Source organism: Canis lupus, chromosome 16, assembly GCF_048164855.1.
Source record: "Canis lupus baileyi chromosome 16, mCanLup2.hap1, whole genome shotgun sequence".
Lineage (NCBI taxonomy): Eukaryota > Metazoa > Chordata > Mammalia > Carnivora > Canidae > Canis > Canis lupus.
Genome location: NC_132853.1, coordinates 23,156,296 through 23,174,008, shown reverse-complemented (window position 1 = coordinate 23,174,008; position 17,713 = coordinate 23,156,296). Strand labels below are relative to the sequence as shown.

Sequence of the window (17,713 nt, the reverse complement as noted above, 5' to 3'; positions counted from 1 at the left end):
CTAAGTGTTAAATTTGCATATATTACCTCACCCAGCCTTTATAATAACTATTTCTGCTTTGCAAACTTGGAAACTGAGACTCAGAAAAGTTAAGCACCTTGTTACAATCACACAGCGAATCCACAGTCAAGGTGAGACTCAAATCCACATCTCCTTGTCACTAAACCACTTACTCTATGCTGGTGTGACTGGATTATTCAGAAAACTGGCAATGTGATATAGAGACCAACAGCAAGGCAAAAACAACTATGACTCAGGAGGATAAATATGATTAGCAAGTATTAGACCTTTAAAACAGCTTTATCCCCCTTCCCTTTTTTTTTAATCTCAAAAAAAAAAAAAAAACTTGTACTTCTGGGCTTTGCTTGGCCTGACATTCAGAGGAAGGGCAGAGGTATATTTGGCAGAAGGACAGGAGGAAGTACTTACCCATTTTGCCATCTTCTACAAAAAGCACGTTGAGTGGGATGAGGCAGCTGAAGTAGAAGACGTCAATATTGTTTTTCACAGCCACCTGCCAGGAAAGAAATGAGGGAGAATTAGGACATCATAGGAAACCAGGTAGGAGGGAAAGAATGATATGTGTCTAGAAACATATCATTCTATTTCCTTCCTCTTAGTGCGGGACTCCCGAGATGAAGACCTACTAGCCCATATGCTGCAAAGCACATCCTTACTCATTCCACTTCGGACCTCTGTAATAAGCTGCAACTCTATGTCCTTCCAGAAGCAGCCCCTGGAGGGATAAGCTGAAGGCACAAGTTCTGCACCCAAAATAACCCATTCAGTTATTGTTTGCTTCTATAGTTATTAATAGTAGGCGCCTGTTACCACTAAGTACTGTTAATGATACCACTTCTACTTCTCATTATTACCATCCCAAAGTAGGTGTTACTCTCCTCTTACTTTGCAGATGAGGAATGGAGGTTCAGAAAGATTAAGTAATGGATCCAGGATCACACTGCTAGTGCATAGAAGAACCAGGATCAAATGCAAATTTACTCTAAACCTTTATTTCTTCCTCTTTCCAAGGTAAATGGTGCCATACAGTGCCCCTCCCCACTTTCCTAGATATAAGTTTTAAAGTTGCTTTTAAATAAATCTTGTTTCTTAAGTCCTACGGTCAGAAAAAGCTTGTTGGGTCAACCACTTTGTTAAACCTGACAACTAGAAGAAGGAAAAGCCACAAAGAAATGTATTTTCTCCTCACAATACAAGCTTCTGATTTAGGTAGGCTGCAATTCTACCACGATCCCTTCAGTTCAGAGCACGCTGTTTGTATTTCTAAAAAGCTACAATAAGTACTTTTATTTGAGGGTGACAGTGATTGGTGTATATATGCAGAAACAGGCAGGTTCCACTGCAGCAGATTAACCACATACTTTAAGAAAGGCGAGGAGGAGGAGAACCGCTCTAAACCACCACGTCCCACTGGCTTCTGTCACTAGTAACTCATCTACGCTCTCGGCACTACAGGAAAACATTTCTCTGGGCAAGTCCCATAATCGGTAACCATGCCTATTTTCTTTTTCATTTTGCTCTAAGCAAATCAAGTAAAAAAAGTGCTACCCCCTGCCCCTTCGGGGCAAATGTCCACACTCCAACAGCATATCTAGCTCTTTATCAAAATTTTGGCTATGGGATCCAAATATCCTTTTTTTAAGTTCTTCTAGTTCTCTTACTAGAAGAACTAGATTATCAACTCCTCTCCCTTAGCTTTAACAGTATCTTTATTTCCTCTTCACAATGTGCTTATGTCTACTCAACACCATCCTTCTCTTCTTGCTCTCTCAGAAGAACCCATCAAATTACTTTGTAATTTGTGCTTTTAAATGACAAATCTCCTAGGAGTTTCTGACCTATGTCCCATAATCTGATGCCCAAAATGCTGAGACAGCAGGATTCTCAAAAAGCTTGAGTCTGGTAAATATAAGCAGAGTAACCCCAGGAACGATGTCCTCAAACATCCTTTTAGATGTACTAGAGCACCACTTGAAAAGATTTATACCAGTTGTGGGCTGCTGGGAAAGAGAGTATTTTCTAATGCATCCAGTCCTCAGCAATGAGAAAAGAACTCTTATTTCAAATAAGGATAGTGCCAGGCACCCTCAAGGGTATTTAGAAGGGCAAACTGGGGTGGTGTAGGTTATGGTTCTGGGTTATGGAAAGGTCTTATGTGAAAGGTGAGTGATTATCATTACTATCATCTTTGAATAAAAAGCAGTCATATTTCACAATGTGCCATCCATTCAAATGTTCATTAGTGTTTACTATGTCCCAAACATTTGTGATACAATGAAGAATGCAGAAAATATAATCTTTGTCCTCCAGGTGGCTCTATTAAGGATTCTTTTTTTAAAAAAAATATTTATTAATTTGAGAGTGAACAAGCGAGAAAAGGGGCAGAGGGAAAGAGGGAGAAGCAGACTCTCTGCTGAGCAGAGAGCCCGCCGTGGGGCTTGATCCCAGGACCCCAGGATCATGACCTGAGCCGAAGGCAAACGTTCGAATGACTGAACCACCCAAGTGCCCCCACACTAGTGGTTTTTAATCAGACATATTAGAATCACCTGGAGAGATTTTTCCAAAACAGATGCCAGCGTTTCATCCCATGTAAATAACAATCTAAATCTGGGACCTGGCATGTGTATTTTGGGAAAAGTCCCTAGGAAGATCAACCAGATAAGCAATTAATTTAGAATAATGTCAGCTAAGAAGTATGAACAGGCTTACAATATCTAGTTCTTCTGAGGGAATCCCTCTTCTAAATGGAGCTCTCTAGCAATGGTAAAAGACACAAAAAGCTCCTCTAGGTCAGTATTACTAAACCATTCTTCCTTGGGACCCTTTTGACAAATAGACTGGTCTTGGAGACTCTTCCTGAAAAACGTGCATGCAACATTTTAACATATAATCAGGGGTTTCAGGACATCCTGAAGACTATCCTTGGATTTTTGCTCTAGAATAATTCTGAGAAGTGGGACACCCAAGTCAGTGGACTTGGGAACCAGACCAGACCACCTGATCTCAAATTCTGACCCTGGCACACTGACTAGCTATGTGACTGTGGGTGAGCAGTACTCAGCTCAGGGTCCTGCTGCAGATGGAGACAATGGTACAAAATCCACTGGTTGCTATGGGAAGAGTGAGTTAATATCTGCAGCAAAGCACTTAGAATGGTGCCTGGCTTATAGGAAGTAATAGAACAAGTATTTGTGAAAGAAAAATTCTCTCTTTTTTCACCATCTCTTTTACATATTTATTCAGAATTCTGATAACTATAATAGATGTAAGTGAAATCTTACAGATGCTCTAAAGTAGCATTACTACTATGGTAAAAAGGGACTGGACAAGAGGGAAAACAGGCTTATTAGCAAACTGTTGGCCTAATGATTCTTCTTGCTACTGTGTTCTTAGTAAATATCTCTTTATAGGATCGACAGCACAGGTCACACTAGGGGAGGCAGTTCCCTTCTTTTACATTAGCTTTTCAAACACTGCATTTTGTAGCTCTCAAAGTTGTACTGTTGGCTAGAACTGCATTGATTCAAGAATATATGGTTCTCCAGAAACTTCAGCTGCCTGGAAAATACCTATTTAATCTTAAGATTCAGTTCAAGCTTAAGATTTTTTAAAAGATTTTATTTATTTATGAGACAGAGAGAGAGAAGGGGGGGGGGCGCGGCAGAGACACAGGCAGAGGGAGAAGCAGGCTCCATGCAGGGAGCCCAATGTGGGACTTGATCCTGGGTCTCTAGGATCACACCCTGGACTGAAGGCAGCGCTAAACCGCTGAGCCACTGGGGCTGCCCCAAGCTTAAGATTTCTGAGGAAAACTCTCGTCTCTCCCCATAGCACCTAGTGCATATACTTCTACCATAACATAAAAAGACTGTATACATCTGCCTCACTCACAATATAATGAGCTGAGTGCAGGGCCTCTCACTCACTGGCTTAAGAAATATTTGTTGCATGAAATTAAAGGGAAGATATTGAGCAAATGGAAAGAAACACCGATTTCCCAACCCCCTTTCTACCTCTATTATTATCTGTATGCATAACACAATTCTATTAACAACTCTCGTTAGGCAAATTGGTACTCAACAAGGCAGGGATAATAGATAAAAGCTATTTTTTATTTCAAATCGCTGAGCGAAAATAACATCTATATGCTAAGAATAACATAGGCAGTAAATCACAACCCAAATACTAGATTCTCCAAGGATATGCCAATCACTCTTTAGGAGTTTAAGCCAAAAAGAATCAAGGGAAAAACAGCATGAAGCCAGTTCTACTCCAATCCGGATGGTACCTTCTCTTACTCAAACAGAACCTTTAAGAGTATAATATTGATTGCTTCACTTTTCTTATTTTGAAATTCACTGTCCCAACAGATCCAGAGTAGAAAGACATAATCCAGACAAGCTGGAGAACTATTTTCTAAGAGTTTTAAAATCAATGCCTATGGTAAGCCCTGGTGGCTCAGCCTATGGTAAATAAATTATGACATATATATCTCAACAGCCTTAGTATCTTCACCTGGATAACTAATCTCTCAAAATGAACAAGTCTAAAACCGATTTCTTGATCTCCCCTCCCATCCCTAAACAGAACCTCCTACTGTCCTTCCAAACTCAATAAATAGAATACCACAAAGCCTTCTAATAGTCCCCCTGCTTCTGCACCTGCCTCTTCCACCCCCTGTAACACTTAGCTTCTCCAATCTATTCTCAACACAGCAGCCAGAGGGATCTTAAAATGTGGGTCAGCTCATAAATACCTCTGTGCTCAAACCTCCAATGACTTCCCATTTCACTCAGAATAAAAACCAAAGTTACAATCGCCTATAATCCGATGCCTATTACCTCTTTGATGTTATGTGCTGTGACTCTCTCTCTCTGCTAACTCCATGTCAGTCACAGGGGCCTGCTGTTTTCCCTTGCACATAATAGGTACTCTGCTATCTCATGGCTTTGTGCATTTGCTGGATCTTCTGTCTCCAATTCTCTCCCTCCAGAAATCTGCATGGCTCATTCCCAGCCTCCTTAAGTCATTGCTTAATCAAATATTATCTTTCCACATAGGTTTTCCACAACCAACATATTTAAAAAAATCCACATGATCTTATCTCTAACCCAAGGACTGCCTAGCCAAATCTTGGCTTTATTTTTCCTCCCTTGCCCTCATCTGACATACGATTTTACTTATTCATTGATTTATTGCTTGTCCCTGTCCCACATATACCCTACCTTCCAGCAAAATATAAAGCTATGAAAGAAGGGGTTGTCTCTTGTTCACTACTGTATTCTCAGTTTTCACAACAGCGACTGGTACAGAGTACTCAAGAATACTACTTGTAAAATATACTACTCAAAGTACTTGGAAACCATTTAGGTTTAGAAAACATATAAACTTAATCTAAAGTTTCCAAAAGGACAGTACTTCTCAAATTTTTTCTAGCATACTTCCCTTAACAGAACGGAAGGTATGGATGTATATACTGAGGTGGAAGTAGCAGGCAGGGTCAGGATTGGGAGTATAATATCAAGTAGCCCACAATAAGAACAAAATTTATTTGAAGGTCCATGCTATTCCATAATGCATCTGTACGTTTTAATATGAAAAAACATTTATTCCTCTCCTTTGAGCAAAACTGATGCTCCAGGAAAAATGTGCCACATGTATTCTTCACTTTAAGTACCTCCTAGCAGTTTAAAAATTGTTTAGGGATCCCTGGGTGGCGCAGCGGTTTAGCGCCTGGCTTTGGCCCAGGGCGCGATCCTGGAGACCTGGGATCGAATCCCACATCGGGCTCCCGGTGCATGGAGCCTGCTTCTCCTTCTGCCTGTGTCTCTGCCTCTCTCTCTCATTCTGTGTGACTATCATAAATAAATAAAAATTAAAAAAAATTGTTTAAAAATTGTGGCTCATGATCAAATGATGCTTCTTAAAAATAATACAGTGGTTGAAACTGGTATAAAAAAATAAAATAGAGGGACCCCCCGGGTGGTGCAGCCAGTTAAGCATCTGACTCTTGGTTTTGGCTCCGGTCATGAGATCAAGCCCTGTGTCAGGCTCCACACTCAGTGGGGAGTCTGCTTAAGATCTCTCCTTCTCCCTCTGCCCCTCCTGCCAGAGCTCTCACTCTCAAAATAAATAAATAAATCTTTAAAAAAAAAAAAAAAACAGAATGGAAAATATCAGTGCATCCCATGAAGAGTTAAGTGGTTTCCCAATACTGTTTCAGTTTTACGTATGTGTTGTGTATATGTGTGTGTGTGTGTGTGTGTGGGTATATGGTGTGAAATACATTTCACATTTCTTCCTGTAAGTTTCAGTCAAGAAAGTATAAAAGCCATAATATACACCATATTAAAGGCAAGCAGTGAGGAAATGGATTCAATGGGCATAGGAACAGAATGCACACCTCAGCTTCTGCTCTGAGGATGCTTAAAACAGATCACAGATGGTACTAAAGAGCAGATGACCTAATCCTCTATTCCTCTGTTCTGTCACGTGCAACATGTGGCCATCGCAATATGAACTCGCTTCTCAGGGACATCAATAGGAGGAGCAAATAGAAATGATTATAAGGTACTTGGAAAACACAGAGCGGGCTATAAATGCTAAATAATAATAATGATTTTTAAAAGTTACTTTCAGTGGCTGCTGGGGAAAGTGCAGCCTGTCAGCTTCAGCCTGTAACCAGCAATTAGTTTCCTTCCATAGTATAGGAAGCCTACTGCAATAGCTGCAGTCTCTTTATGGTGCACAGCTGGAGACGAACAGGCTAAATTAATATTCTAACCTTGTTCCAGTGTACTCAAAAGTACTATAAAAAGGTACGAGATGAACTCAGTCTGAACTCTGGTAAATGCGGCCAGAGATAACTGCAGGAGGCATTGCCACAGGAAAAACCCAGGCAAGTGGCACAAGGCTCACCTCTGAGAGTGTATCATCTACTCTTCCATGACGTCACTTGTGACCTTTCCAAGTCTCTGAAGAATATTTTTTTCTTTCATTCCTCCTCTCCATTTAGCTTTTGGAAAGATTATTTGCAGGCTGGTCCAAGCTAGGACCAGGCAGTGACGCCAACCATCTCCAGTTCTCTGAGGAATGATGATTCAGATGTGTTTTAAGCGCCATACCACCTAGTCCACAGATCCTGGGGGAATGGCTCTGAGTGACAGGTTTTTAATGGCACTGACTCCAACTGTGTGATATATGTCATGTGAGACTCAAGTAGAAGTAGCTCTTTCTGGTAGCTGCTGGAGTTACTAGCTGTAGTTCTGCGTTCCTGGTCAATGCCAATAAATACCTATCATCTTTAGTATAAATATGGTCTTCCATTTCAAGCCCTATTCATCAATACATTGAGAATTCTCAAAAATTGAAGTTTAAAGTAGTAAAGAAATTACAGTTAAAAATATAGCAGAAATAAAAAAAAATATAGCAGAAATAATAATGAAACCTGCCACTGAAAATGTCAATTTACTTTCCTTCTGATGCTAATTAAATTTGAACTTGAACTGCATCTTTCTTTAAGTTTACTTCCAAGACTGAGATTCAAACTTAAACCTTCTCTCTCTGTGTTCTTTCTTACTCCACCCAACAAATCAGATGGGATTATCTGGCAGCTGAGCAACCCTCAAACAGTAACAGTCTGTTACTTATCATAGATAAAAGCCATACTTGTTTACTCTCAAAAGGTTAGTACTTTCTCATTGTTAAGAGTGCGTGGACAGTGGAACTTCTTACTGGGAAAATTTGACAGGTTTCCCATCTCCTGATAATGCAGTGGCTCCGGGACACCTGAGTGGGTCAGTGGTTGAGCGTCTGCCTTAGGCTCAGGGCATGATCCTGGAGTCCTAGGATCAAGTCTCGCATCAGGTTCCCTGCATGGAGCCTGCTTCTCGTCCCTCTGCCTATGTCTCTGCCCCTCTCTCTGTGTCTCTCATGAATAAATAAATAAAATCTTAAAAAAAAAAAAAAAAGGCAGTGGCTTCATGTCTCTAATTTCCTCTTGGGCAACAACATGCACTGCAGTATTTGAAGGTTCCATGTTCAAACAGCTCTTAGAGGGGAAAGAAAAGGTCCCCAGATGAGCTCAAACTGTAAATCCTCTAGTAGCACATATAATTACTGGACTTTAGAAAGGCAACGAGATCCTAAGAGCCAAGCTCTCTCAGTAGGCCCTGTTTTGAAAGGAGGTGAAAAGAAACCAAAATAACCAAGACTCCCCTGGTCTCTATCCTATCATAGGATCTGCTTAATCTCAATCTCAAAAAATTCCCAAAGAGTTTACACTACGAATTAGAACACAGGCTGACTTAAAATCTCTAGAACACCAACGAGATTAAGATTTTAAAGTGGTATCGATAGATGGTAGTTTAAAAGACTCTTGGATTAAAAGAGTCAAAATTTTCTCACTTGGGCAGGAATAAATCAGAATGATGACTGTCCACTGGAAGAACCCCCAAGGCGCAGCAGGGTTAGCTACTGGAAATTGGGTAATTCTTTTGAAACTTGAATCAGACCCTCAAGCACTGCCTTAAAAAATTCCCCTTCCTTCAAAGCCATTTGGAAACGAGATGGATAGGTCACAATTCTCATACAAGATGACCCATGTGGGGGAGGAGGGGAACAGAAAAAGCAGCCCACCCCTTGCGGTCACTAAAGCCACATGAACCACACCCTCACTATCAGCAGTCTCCAGTGCCAGATTTGTAACAGCTCATGCCAGAGTGGATTTCAGCTTAAAGGGGTCTCAACCTTTTTACTCCTTATCTCTGAATTTAAAAATAATCACACCCATTCCCACCAAAGTAAACTCTTCTGATAGCAAGTGCAAACATTCTGGAATTGAGAAGTGCTAGACCATTCACTTTCAAAAATTTCTTTACTTTTTTTCCCTCTTTAAAGGCAAAAGTTAAGACTGTCTTGAGTATTTGAAAAAATTGTTTTCTAGCAAAGAATTGAGCAATGAGATACAATGAATATCTATTGGCAAAGGCAACCTTTTTTGCTCTTCCTATTAAAATTTGTCTCCTTGTAGCTCTGTGTCTATCAGGACTATGAAAAAGGCTTCTTTCTGGTCTCACAGTAAAAGGGAATTGTTCAGCTCTAATTCCTATCAGGCATTCAAATGATTTTGATTTTCTCTGAGGCTCTAAGACACTTATAGAGCACCCTTCAGCTTCCAAATTTACTCTGAAAATATTATCCAAAATAGTCTAAGGCAATTAGGATAGCAGTTTAAGTAAGTAGCTGCATGGTGGCAGTTTGTTTTATTTAAAGTGGCACACGGACAAAGATTAGCAGCAGAAAAAGTTCTCCAAATACTAGAACAGTAACATATTCTATTTTCCTACTTCTCTCCAATCTTGGAATTAGGTTCATTAATGTGCTGTGCTCTTGCCCCTTCAAATACTGATTAACAGAGTAAAGAAGCAACAGCTTCTAATGTCTGCTCAGCCCATTTAAGAGAAAATGAATTGGTACTTGTGGTCCTCAGATGAGAACTGGGACTGAGGGGCATCTGGCTGGCTCAGTCAGTGGAGCATGTGACTCTTGATCTCGGGGTTATAAGTTTGAGCCCCACATTGGGTGTAGTGATTACTTAAAAATAAAATCTTAAAAAAAAAAAAAATTAGGACCGGGACCAGACCCACCCAGGTAAAAGAGTATTAATTCAGAGTCAGGGGGTAGACTATAAGGCCACTGAGAATAGCAGCCAGAGACAGTTATCTAGGGATACTCTGCTTGCTAAGACAAGGAGATGGCCTTGCTAAGTTTGGTTCAAGAACCACATGCATCTGATATTTGTAAATACTTCCTTAAATGAAAACAAAAAGTTCATTCAACAACAAATATTTATTAAGTACAGTGTGCCACAGGTACTCTTATTGTTCTAGATGCTGGGAGATAATACCAGTGCAGAAAAAACCCAGAGACACAAAAACTGCTGCCCATTTAGTCTGCATTCTAGTGGGAGAGGAGGTGGAGGTGATCATGAATAAGCACATTAAACAGTATTTAACATGGATAAATGCTCTGGGGAAAAATAATAAGGGTAAGGGAGGGTCAAGAGTACTTGGAACAGAGAGAGGAAGACTTGTTAAAAAGGTACTGTTTTAGCAAAGGCCTGAAGATGGAAGTAAACCACGCAGATATAGAGACTGGGAAAAGGAACACTCCAGTCATGGGACACAGCAAATACAAAGGCTCTTCAGTGGCAGCATACCTATCTAAGAATCAGCAAGAGAGCCAGTGTGGCCACAGTGGAGTAAGGAAAGGGGTGCCAGATGCAATCAAGGAGGTATGGCTAGATAACAAAGGGCCCTAGAGACCACTGCTGGCATTTTGACTTTTCCACTTAGAAAAAAATATCAACACAAGTTCTTGCAGATTGGCAGGACTCTACCAGGGCAGGGTATAGCAAAAATTAAGCAGTCATCACCACTCTGATAGAACCAGTGGAGAGGGTCACTGGAGAGGGCAGCTGTGTGCTTCATAAGGAACCTGGGTCAAGGGAAAATAATGCTAAGATCTATGGCATCTGTTTCCATCCAGGTAGCTCCCACAGTTTTAAGAAGTTTTAGATGTCACCCAAATTAAATCAGAAACCTAGAGCAAATGTAAATGTGATCTCGTTCTGCCAATATAGAACCCACCTGCCATACTGTGCTGACCAATCTGGTTACTATCCAGAAGCCTCTACTGCAAACCCCAGATTCTCTCTCCCTCTAGAAGCCTACAACAGAAGGACTCTATCCAGTTTCAGTTGCCAGATATAGCCAGCAATATTTTCATAGACCTTTCACCCTGCCTGACAGTTCCTCAAACTCTACAGTCTTACCCTGAAGAGGTTCTGCGAGACCCATACAGGCTCTAAACCTAAAGGCATCACTTTCTCTCTCTTTCCCTTGAGAGGTCTGGCTGATGTGCCTTTGGCTGTGGCTGCCATCTCTCAGAATACTACTTGCTGTGACAGCATGAACTTTTTGCTATGTAGGGCTTATTGTTAAACTGAAAAATACATTTAATACATACCGTACTGAATCACAAAACAGTAAAGACAGGACTAGTGAACTAACTACCAGTTAAAGTGATTAGATGATCTACACCTCAGTCTGGTACGTCATAAGACAGAAGACCCAATGGAAATTCACAGACCTCAATAGTGAGAAAGAATGAACATTACTCATTTTAAAATCCTAGGCTAAAAGTGATCTAGAACCTAAAGTAGGTTCTAGGTGCTAAACATACAGCCTCAGATTAGTTAGCAGCAAATCAGAAATCAAATGGGTTCAAAGGTGTGTATGTGCTTTGCCCAGGTATATTATCTAACCTTAATGTAGGCAAAAGGAGGGCATACGGTTTCCAAGATGACTGGGCACATGGGCAGGCCACCATGCGCAGATGCTGGCTCAGTACTTTTACTGGGGCAACCGGTCAGACATAGAAGGGACAGAAATTATTCTCAGAAGCATGAGCTGTGGAATTGAGAAGTTTTGTGCTTTTAGCTTTTCCACTCCTTTCTGGAAAGGAACACTGCTATCAAACCAAGGACCACCATTTATTCACACACTTCTCAAAAATGATTAAATATTTTTCTTGGTCTCTAAACTGTAACTGATTCTAAGTACATTTACCAGTGTCTCTATTTCTAGCCAATTTTTCTACTTAAAATTAGAACAATGAAACTGACATCTATTTGCAGTGCATACAAAGGCTTTCCTGAAGTGGACTGAAAGGGAAAATGAATTCAGACTGAATATATTTTCATTATAGGCTCACCTAACTGATTTTCAGGCCCTATGAGCCTTAATTCAGAGAGAAACTTATTCTATAAAACCGCAAGCTGAAAATAAACAAATAAAATATAAAGCCGCAAGCTGTTGAACTAGGTTCTATACATAGAATTGAAAGGAAGACATATTTTAGTTCATTACAAGTAACTTTAACAGTTTTAAGAAGAACAGGACATTTTAGATAGTAAATGACTAGTAGTATTCCTGTAGATGTTGAGATGCCATCACTGTGAATACAAAGTAAACTCCATCGGAAATAAGGCTTGGGGCTGAGTGGCTCAGTTGGTTAAGTGTCTTACTAGTGGTTTTGGCTCAGGTCATGTCATCAGGGTTGAGACTGAACCCAGCAGTGGGTTCTGCCACTCAACATGCAGTCTGCTTGATATTCTCTCTCCCCGTCTCCTGTCCCTTCCCTTTTGCTCTCTCTCTCAAGTAAATAAATCTTAAAAAAAAAAAAAAAAGAAAAGAAATAGAGCTTGAAAGTTTTATTTTTAAGGTGTATGGACCTCAATATCATGAAGCCTATGCATAACTCCTACATAAAAATTGTGAATAAAGCAAATTCTTTTATGTCATTGAACATGGTACTACAGCAAAATATGACAGTGTAAATATGAATGAGGGCGGGATATGGCTCTTAAGTGGGCTTTAATCCAGCTGAGAAAAATCCCAGTGAGCTCTCTTTAATTCCAACGCATGGGGCAGCCCCAGTGACGCAGCAGTTTGGCGCCGCCTGCAGCCTGGGGTGTGAACCTGGAGACCCAGGATCGAGTCCCACATCAGGCTCCCTGCATAGAGCCTGCTTCTCCCTCTGCCTGTGTCTCTGCCTCTCTCTCTCTATGAATAAATAAATAAAAACTTTAAAAAAGAAAATAATTCCAACGCATGATATAGCATAAGGCTTTAAGGCTTTGCATAAAGATTATCAGCCATAATGAGAACACAGGGACTAGAAAGAAGTATCCACTTTTTATTCAAAGTCCTCTACTGCATAAAGATCCCATGGTTAAATCTACTTTCCAATTATTATTTTTTTAAGGACTCTTTATTTATTTATGAGAGAGAGAGAGAGAGAGAGAGAGAGGCAGAGACACAGGCAGAGGGAGAAGCAGGCTCCATGCAGGGAGCCCGACATGGGACTCGATCCCAGGTCTCCAGGATCATGCCCTGGACTGAAGGCGGCACTAAACCGTTGAGCCACAGGGGCTGCCCCTACTTTCCAATTATTTATCAAATCAAAATTGATTCCATTTTTCATCATCAACTCCTAACTTACCTTCATGATATAAAGATGGCTGGGATTTTAATAGAGGACAGCCTATAAATTAGTATACCACTTTAGAATTACGTGTGAAATTCATTATTTGCTCAAGGTTTGCAGGCTGGGCCTCTGTTACTTGAGTAATCTGATCTCAGAGTCCCTTTTTTTTTTTATGACGAATGAGGTCCCAAGGTTGGGTGTTTTTATTTTATTTTTTTATTTTAAGACTTAAAAAAAATTTTTTTTTATTTATTTATGATAGAGAGAGAGAGAGAGAGAGAGAGAGAGAGAGAGGCAGAGACATAGGCAGAGGGAGAAGCAGGCTCCATGCACCGGGAGCCTGACGTGGGACTCGATCCCGGGTCTCCAGGATCGCGCCCTGGGCCAAAGGCAGGCGCTAAACCGCTGTGCCACCCAGGGATCCCAAAGTTGGGTGTTTTTAGAATTGAATTCTGGATTTTAGGAACAACCATGTCCTGCCATTGATGCCAGATTTCTGATTCACTAGACCATCTCTGCTTATCAGAATCAAACTTGTCTACTGCTTATGAGTGGTTATTCAAACAGGGCAGTTGCTATTAATATATATATCCTAAAAGAGAGTCCCAGAAGCCAGTAGTTGAGTGTTGGTTAAAGAAAGACAAAAGATATTGCCTAGTAGAATCTTGATTACCTCAATAAAAAGGATAAGGAGTATTCTCAACAGGAACAATTGAGTAAAAAAGCAGTATCTAGTATGTAAGATAATTCTAATTTCTCAGATGAAACATGAAAAATATATCAAATTGGAATCAGCAATCACAGAAAATAAGATTCTCTTTTCTTTAGTAGTAAAATGTTTTCATCCTTCATAACCAAGCCTCCATGACCTACATATTGCTAACGGAATATTTCAGGGTCTAGCTTGTCTACAGGGGTTATTTTCAGTACTGGGTCTATCTGTCCAACTTGGGAACCTCTTATAGTTCCCATAAAATCCACCACTTCAAGGACTCCACATCAATTCAAGCAGCAAGCAGTCCCATAAAAGCCATCAGAGTGCACAGTCCTCAACTATGGATCCTGGAAGACCAAAGGAGGGTTTTAATACTGATTTTGTTTGGCTTGCACAACAGTCAAGAAAAGTCAGCAAATGCCAAGCTGGTTAGCTTCATCTGATAGAAGCTGCTGAAAGGTCTTCCATTTGGAAGCATTTATCAGTTTTTCTGGTATAATAGCTACAGCTGTGAGCTTTCTGAGTGTGAACTGACATATGTAAGCCATGAAATATCAGGGACAGGCACCATCTGCAACTGATTGTCTCACAGCCTGGGACTCAAATGTAGGAGTAGCAAGGGACAGAATTTTCTCAGGGCCACACGCTGGTTAAAAAAAAAAAAAAAAAAAAAAAAAAAGCAAACAAACCCTTTTGGTTGACAAAGATCTTAAAGTTATGAGTAAATAGGATTATAAGATTGTGTTCTTTGCAGCTGGGATTTTCAGCACTTTCTGCCCTAATTATTCAAAGGTTAAAATGAACAGAAGTTGGGGCACCTGGGTGGCTCAGTTGGTTAAGTGTCTGCCTTCTGCTCAGGTCATGATCTCATGGTCTTGGGATCAAGCCCTGCATTGGGCTCCCCAGTCAGCAGAGTCTCCTTCTCCCTCTGCCCCTGCCCTTGCCCCAGAGCTCATGCTCACAATCTCTTTCTCAAATAAATAAAAAAATCTTAAAAAAAAAAAAAAGATGAATAGAAGTTGTTTTACAAGAGACATTCAAAGACAAAAAACCAAAAGGTATTTTCATTAACTAACATTCATCCTCTTATCAAACAATCCTTATGTGGGGTTTAAAGGCGATAGATCAATAAACCATTGGGAAAACACCAATTCTTTATCCATAGTTTACCTCTTAAGGCTCCTAATTATAAACTGGTATAGAAGGAAGGAAGGATTTTTATAAAGGTGCTATTAGACTTTCGGGTAAAGACAGTAGACCAAAAATCACAACTAAATTTTCTTCTTCCTGGAAGAAATTCTGCCATAATTACAGAAAAAAAAAAATTAAAGGTATAAATTACACACAGGATTGGCAGCACCTCTGGAACTGTATGGAGGGGAAAGAATGAAGATTAAGATGCTGTTGGAGTCCTAAATCCCTACCCACCACTCTAAGCTACCTTAGCCCCTCAGCCCCTGCAAAAAAAGATAAAAACTCATTCTTTTAGAGGATAAAATACATGGTACTTTGAAGGGAATGCCAGACATGGCCGAGGGATGGTCGATTCAGTGAATTTATGCATAATCAATGCTGAGACTCTCCCGTCATCTTGCCTAATTTAGCTGCCAGAAAGCTGGCAGAAAGCCTTTATATTCTAGACAAGAGAGTCAAAGAATTTTTAAAAAAATTAAGCCAGCCCAAGCAGACAGATGTAAAAGTACTGACAGAGGATTCTAGCTGCCCACAGTGAAGAGTAAACTGGAGCTCTGGTCCTGGGTCTCATGGTTTAGAAAGACATACTCTGATTCTCCTCTGGCCTCCCTGCAACCGATGGACAGAAGAATCCTCAGAACCCAAGAGATATGCCCAAATAAAACACACAGAATCTCCTAGCAGATAGACTTAACACTGTTTTCAGGGCCTAGTTGAGATACTTCTACTAATATTTTTCCTGAGGGTCAGTAAGCATAGCCTTAGGTCCAAGGGATGGCCAAAGGGTAGAGTTAAGATGCAGAGTAGAAGGTGAAACAAGTTTCTCCAGTTGTACTCCTGAGTGAACAAAGGGGGAATTTTAGCAAAGAACCAAACAGAAATCCTAGAAATGAAAAGTACAATTTGTGAAATGGAAATTATAGTGGATGAATTTAACAGAAGGCTGTAGCATACAGAAGAGTTGATATACTTGAAGACAGATCAATAGGAATTATCCAATCCGAAGAACAGAGAGAAAGAAGATGGAAAGAACAGCTTCGGTAATCTGAGGGACAATATCAAATGGTTTAACATTTTTGTATAACTGGAGTTCCAGAAGAAGAGAGATAATTGGGCAGGGAAAATTTGAAGAAATAATGGCAAAATTTTCCCAATTTTAGGAGAAACTATTGACTTATAGATCCAACGTTAGTAACCCCCCAGCCAAACACAAGGAAACACCTAGGTCCCTAATGGTTAAATCGCTGAAAACCAAAGATAAAAAAAAAAAAAGAGAGAGAACCCACAGATGAGTACCATTCAAGAAAACTTTCTGCAAAGGTGGAAAAATTCTACTTCCACAATGCCCAATCTAGAAACTACTAGCCACGTGTGCATTTGAAATGTGGCCAATGCAACCAGGAAAATGAGATCCTTATTTAATTTTAATTAATTTCAATTTATATAGCCACATATGGCTAGTACCCATCATAATGAACAGTATAGTCAAAGAGAATTATGACATACTAAGCCATCATAATATATGCACCTTACTGATTCAAACAAATAGCAACAATAAAAACAAAACAGTTTAAGGTACTGAAATAACTGGAAACCTAGACACCGGGTGTTTCATGTTAAGGAATTTTTACTAATTTTTTAATGTGTACAGCAGTTATTGTGGTTGTATTTTTAAAAAGAAACCTTCTGCTTTAAATATATATATTGAAATATTTACAGACAAAACGGTATGTCTGAGATTTGCCTCAAAATAATATGGAATAGGGCTGTGGAGAGGGGTATAGATGAAATAATATTAACTATGGATAATCAGTGCTCGCTTCGGCAGCACATATACTAAAAACTATGGATAATCACTGATGCTCAATGATGGATATGGTTTACAGAGACTCATTACACTATTGTGTTTACTTCTGTAATGTTAAGAATTTTCCATAAAAATTTTTTAGAAAGTAAAGCAAAAGGAGAAAGAGATGGGAAATAAGAGGGAAAAACAGGAATTGGCCCAGAAGGGTTAACGTCCAATGACAAGACTTCTCTTAAGAGAAACAGAAAATAAAGGGAAAGCTACAAAAATTAAAAAAAAAAAAAAAATCCCAGGACTGAGGGCTACAAGTTTCCACTTTGAAAGAGCCCAATGGGGATCCCTGGGTGGCGCAGTGGTTTAGCGCCTGCCTTTGGCCCAGGGCGCGATCCTGGGGATCCAGGATCGAATCCCACGTCCGGCTTCCGGTGTATGGAGCCTGCTTCTCCCTCTGCCTGTGTCTCTGCCTGTCTCTCTCTGTGTGTGACTATCATAAATAAATAAAAGTTTAAAAAAAAAAAAAGAGAGCCCAATGAAAAACAAACAAACAAAAAAATGAAAGAGCCCAATGAGTACCTAGTATAATAGGTGAAAAGGGAGTCATACCTCTTGAGGCACATCACTGTGAAATTTCAGAACATAAGAGATAAAGAAAGGATCTTACAAGCTTTCAATGAGAAAACACCATGCAGGAAAAAAAAAAAAAATCAAGAATCATAACGGCATCAGATTAGGAAGAAAATGATTTCTAACCTAGAATGTTATACAGAAACTGTCAAAAAGCATGAAGACGACATTTTATAACACATGAAACTTGAAAAACTTTATTGTCTATATACTCACTCTCAGGAAGTTACTGACGAATGTCTTTCATCAAAATGAGAAAGTAAACAAAGAAAAGAACAATAGGAGACCCAACATAGAAG

At 39.9% G+C, this 17,713-nt stretch overlaps 1 protein-coding gene across 3 annotated transcripts in view; it reads right to left on the bottom strand.

Moving 5' to 3' along the window:
* Positions 1-17,713, bottom strand: part of AP2B1 (adaptor related protein complex 2 subunit beta 1) — a 131,478-nt gene that overhangs the window by 13,755 nt on the left and 100,010 nt on the right. For all 3 annotated transcript variants that reach the window (XM_072779531.1, XM_072779533.1, XM_072779532.1), the window contains one exon: positions 430-514. In XM_072779531.1, the coding sequence (XP_072635632.1) occupies positions 430-514 (85 nt within the window). The remainder of the gene's footprint in view (positions 1-429; positions 515-17,713) is intronic.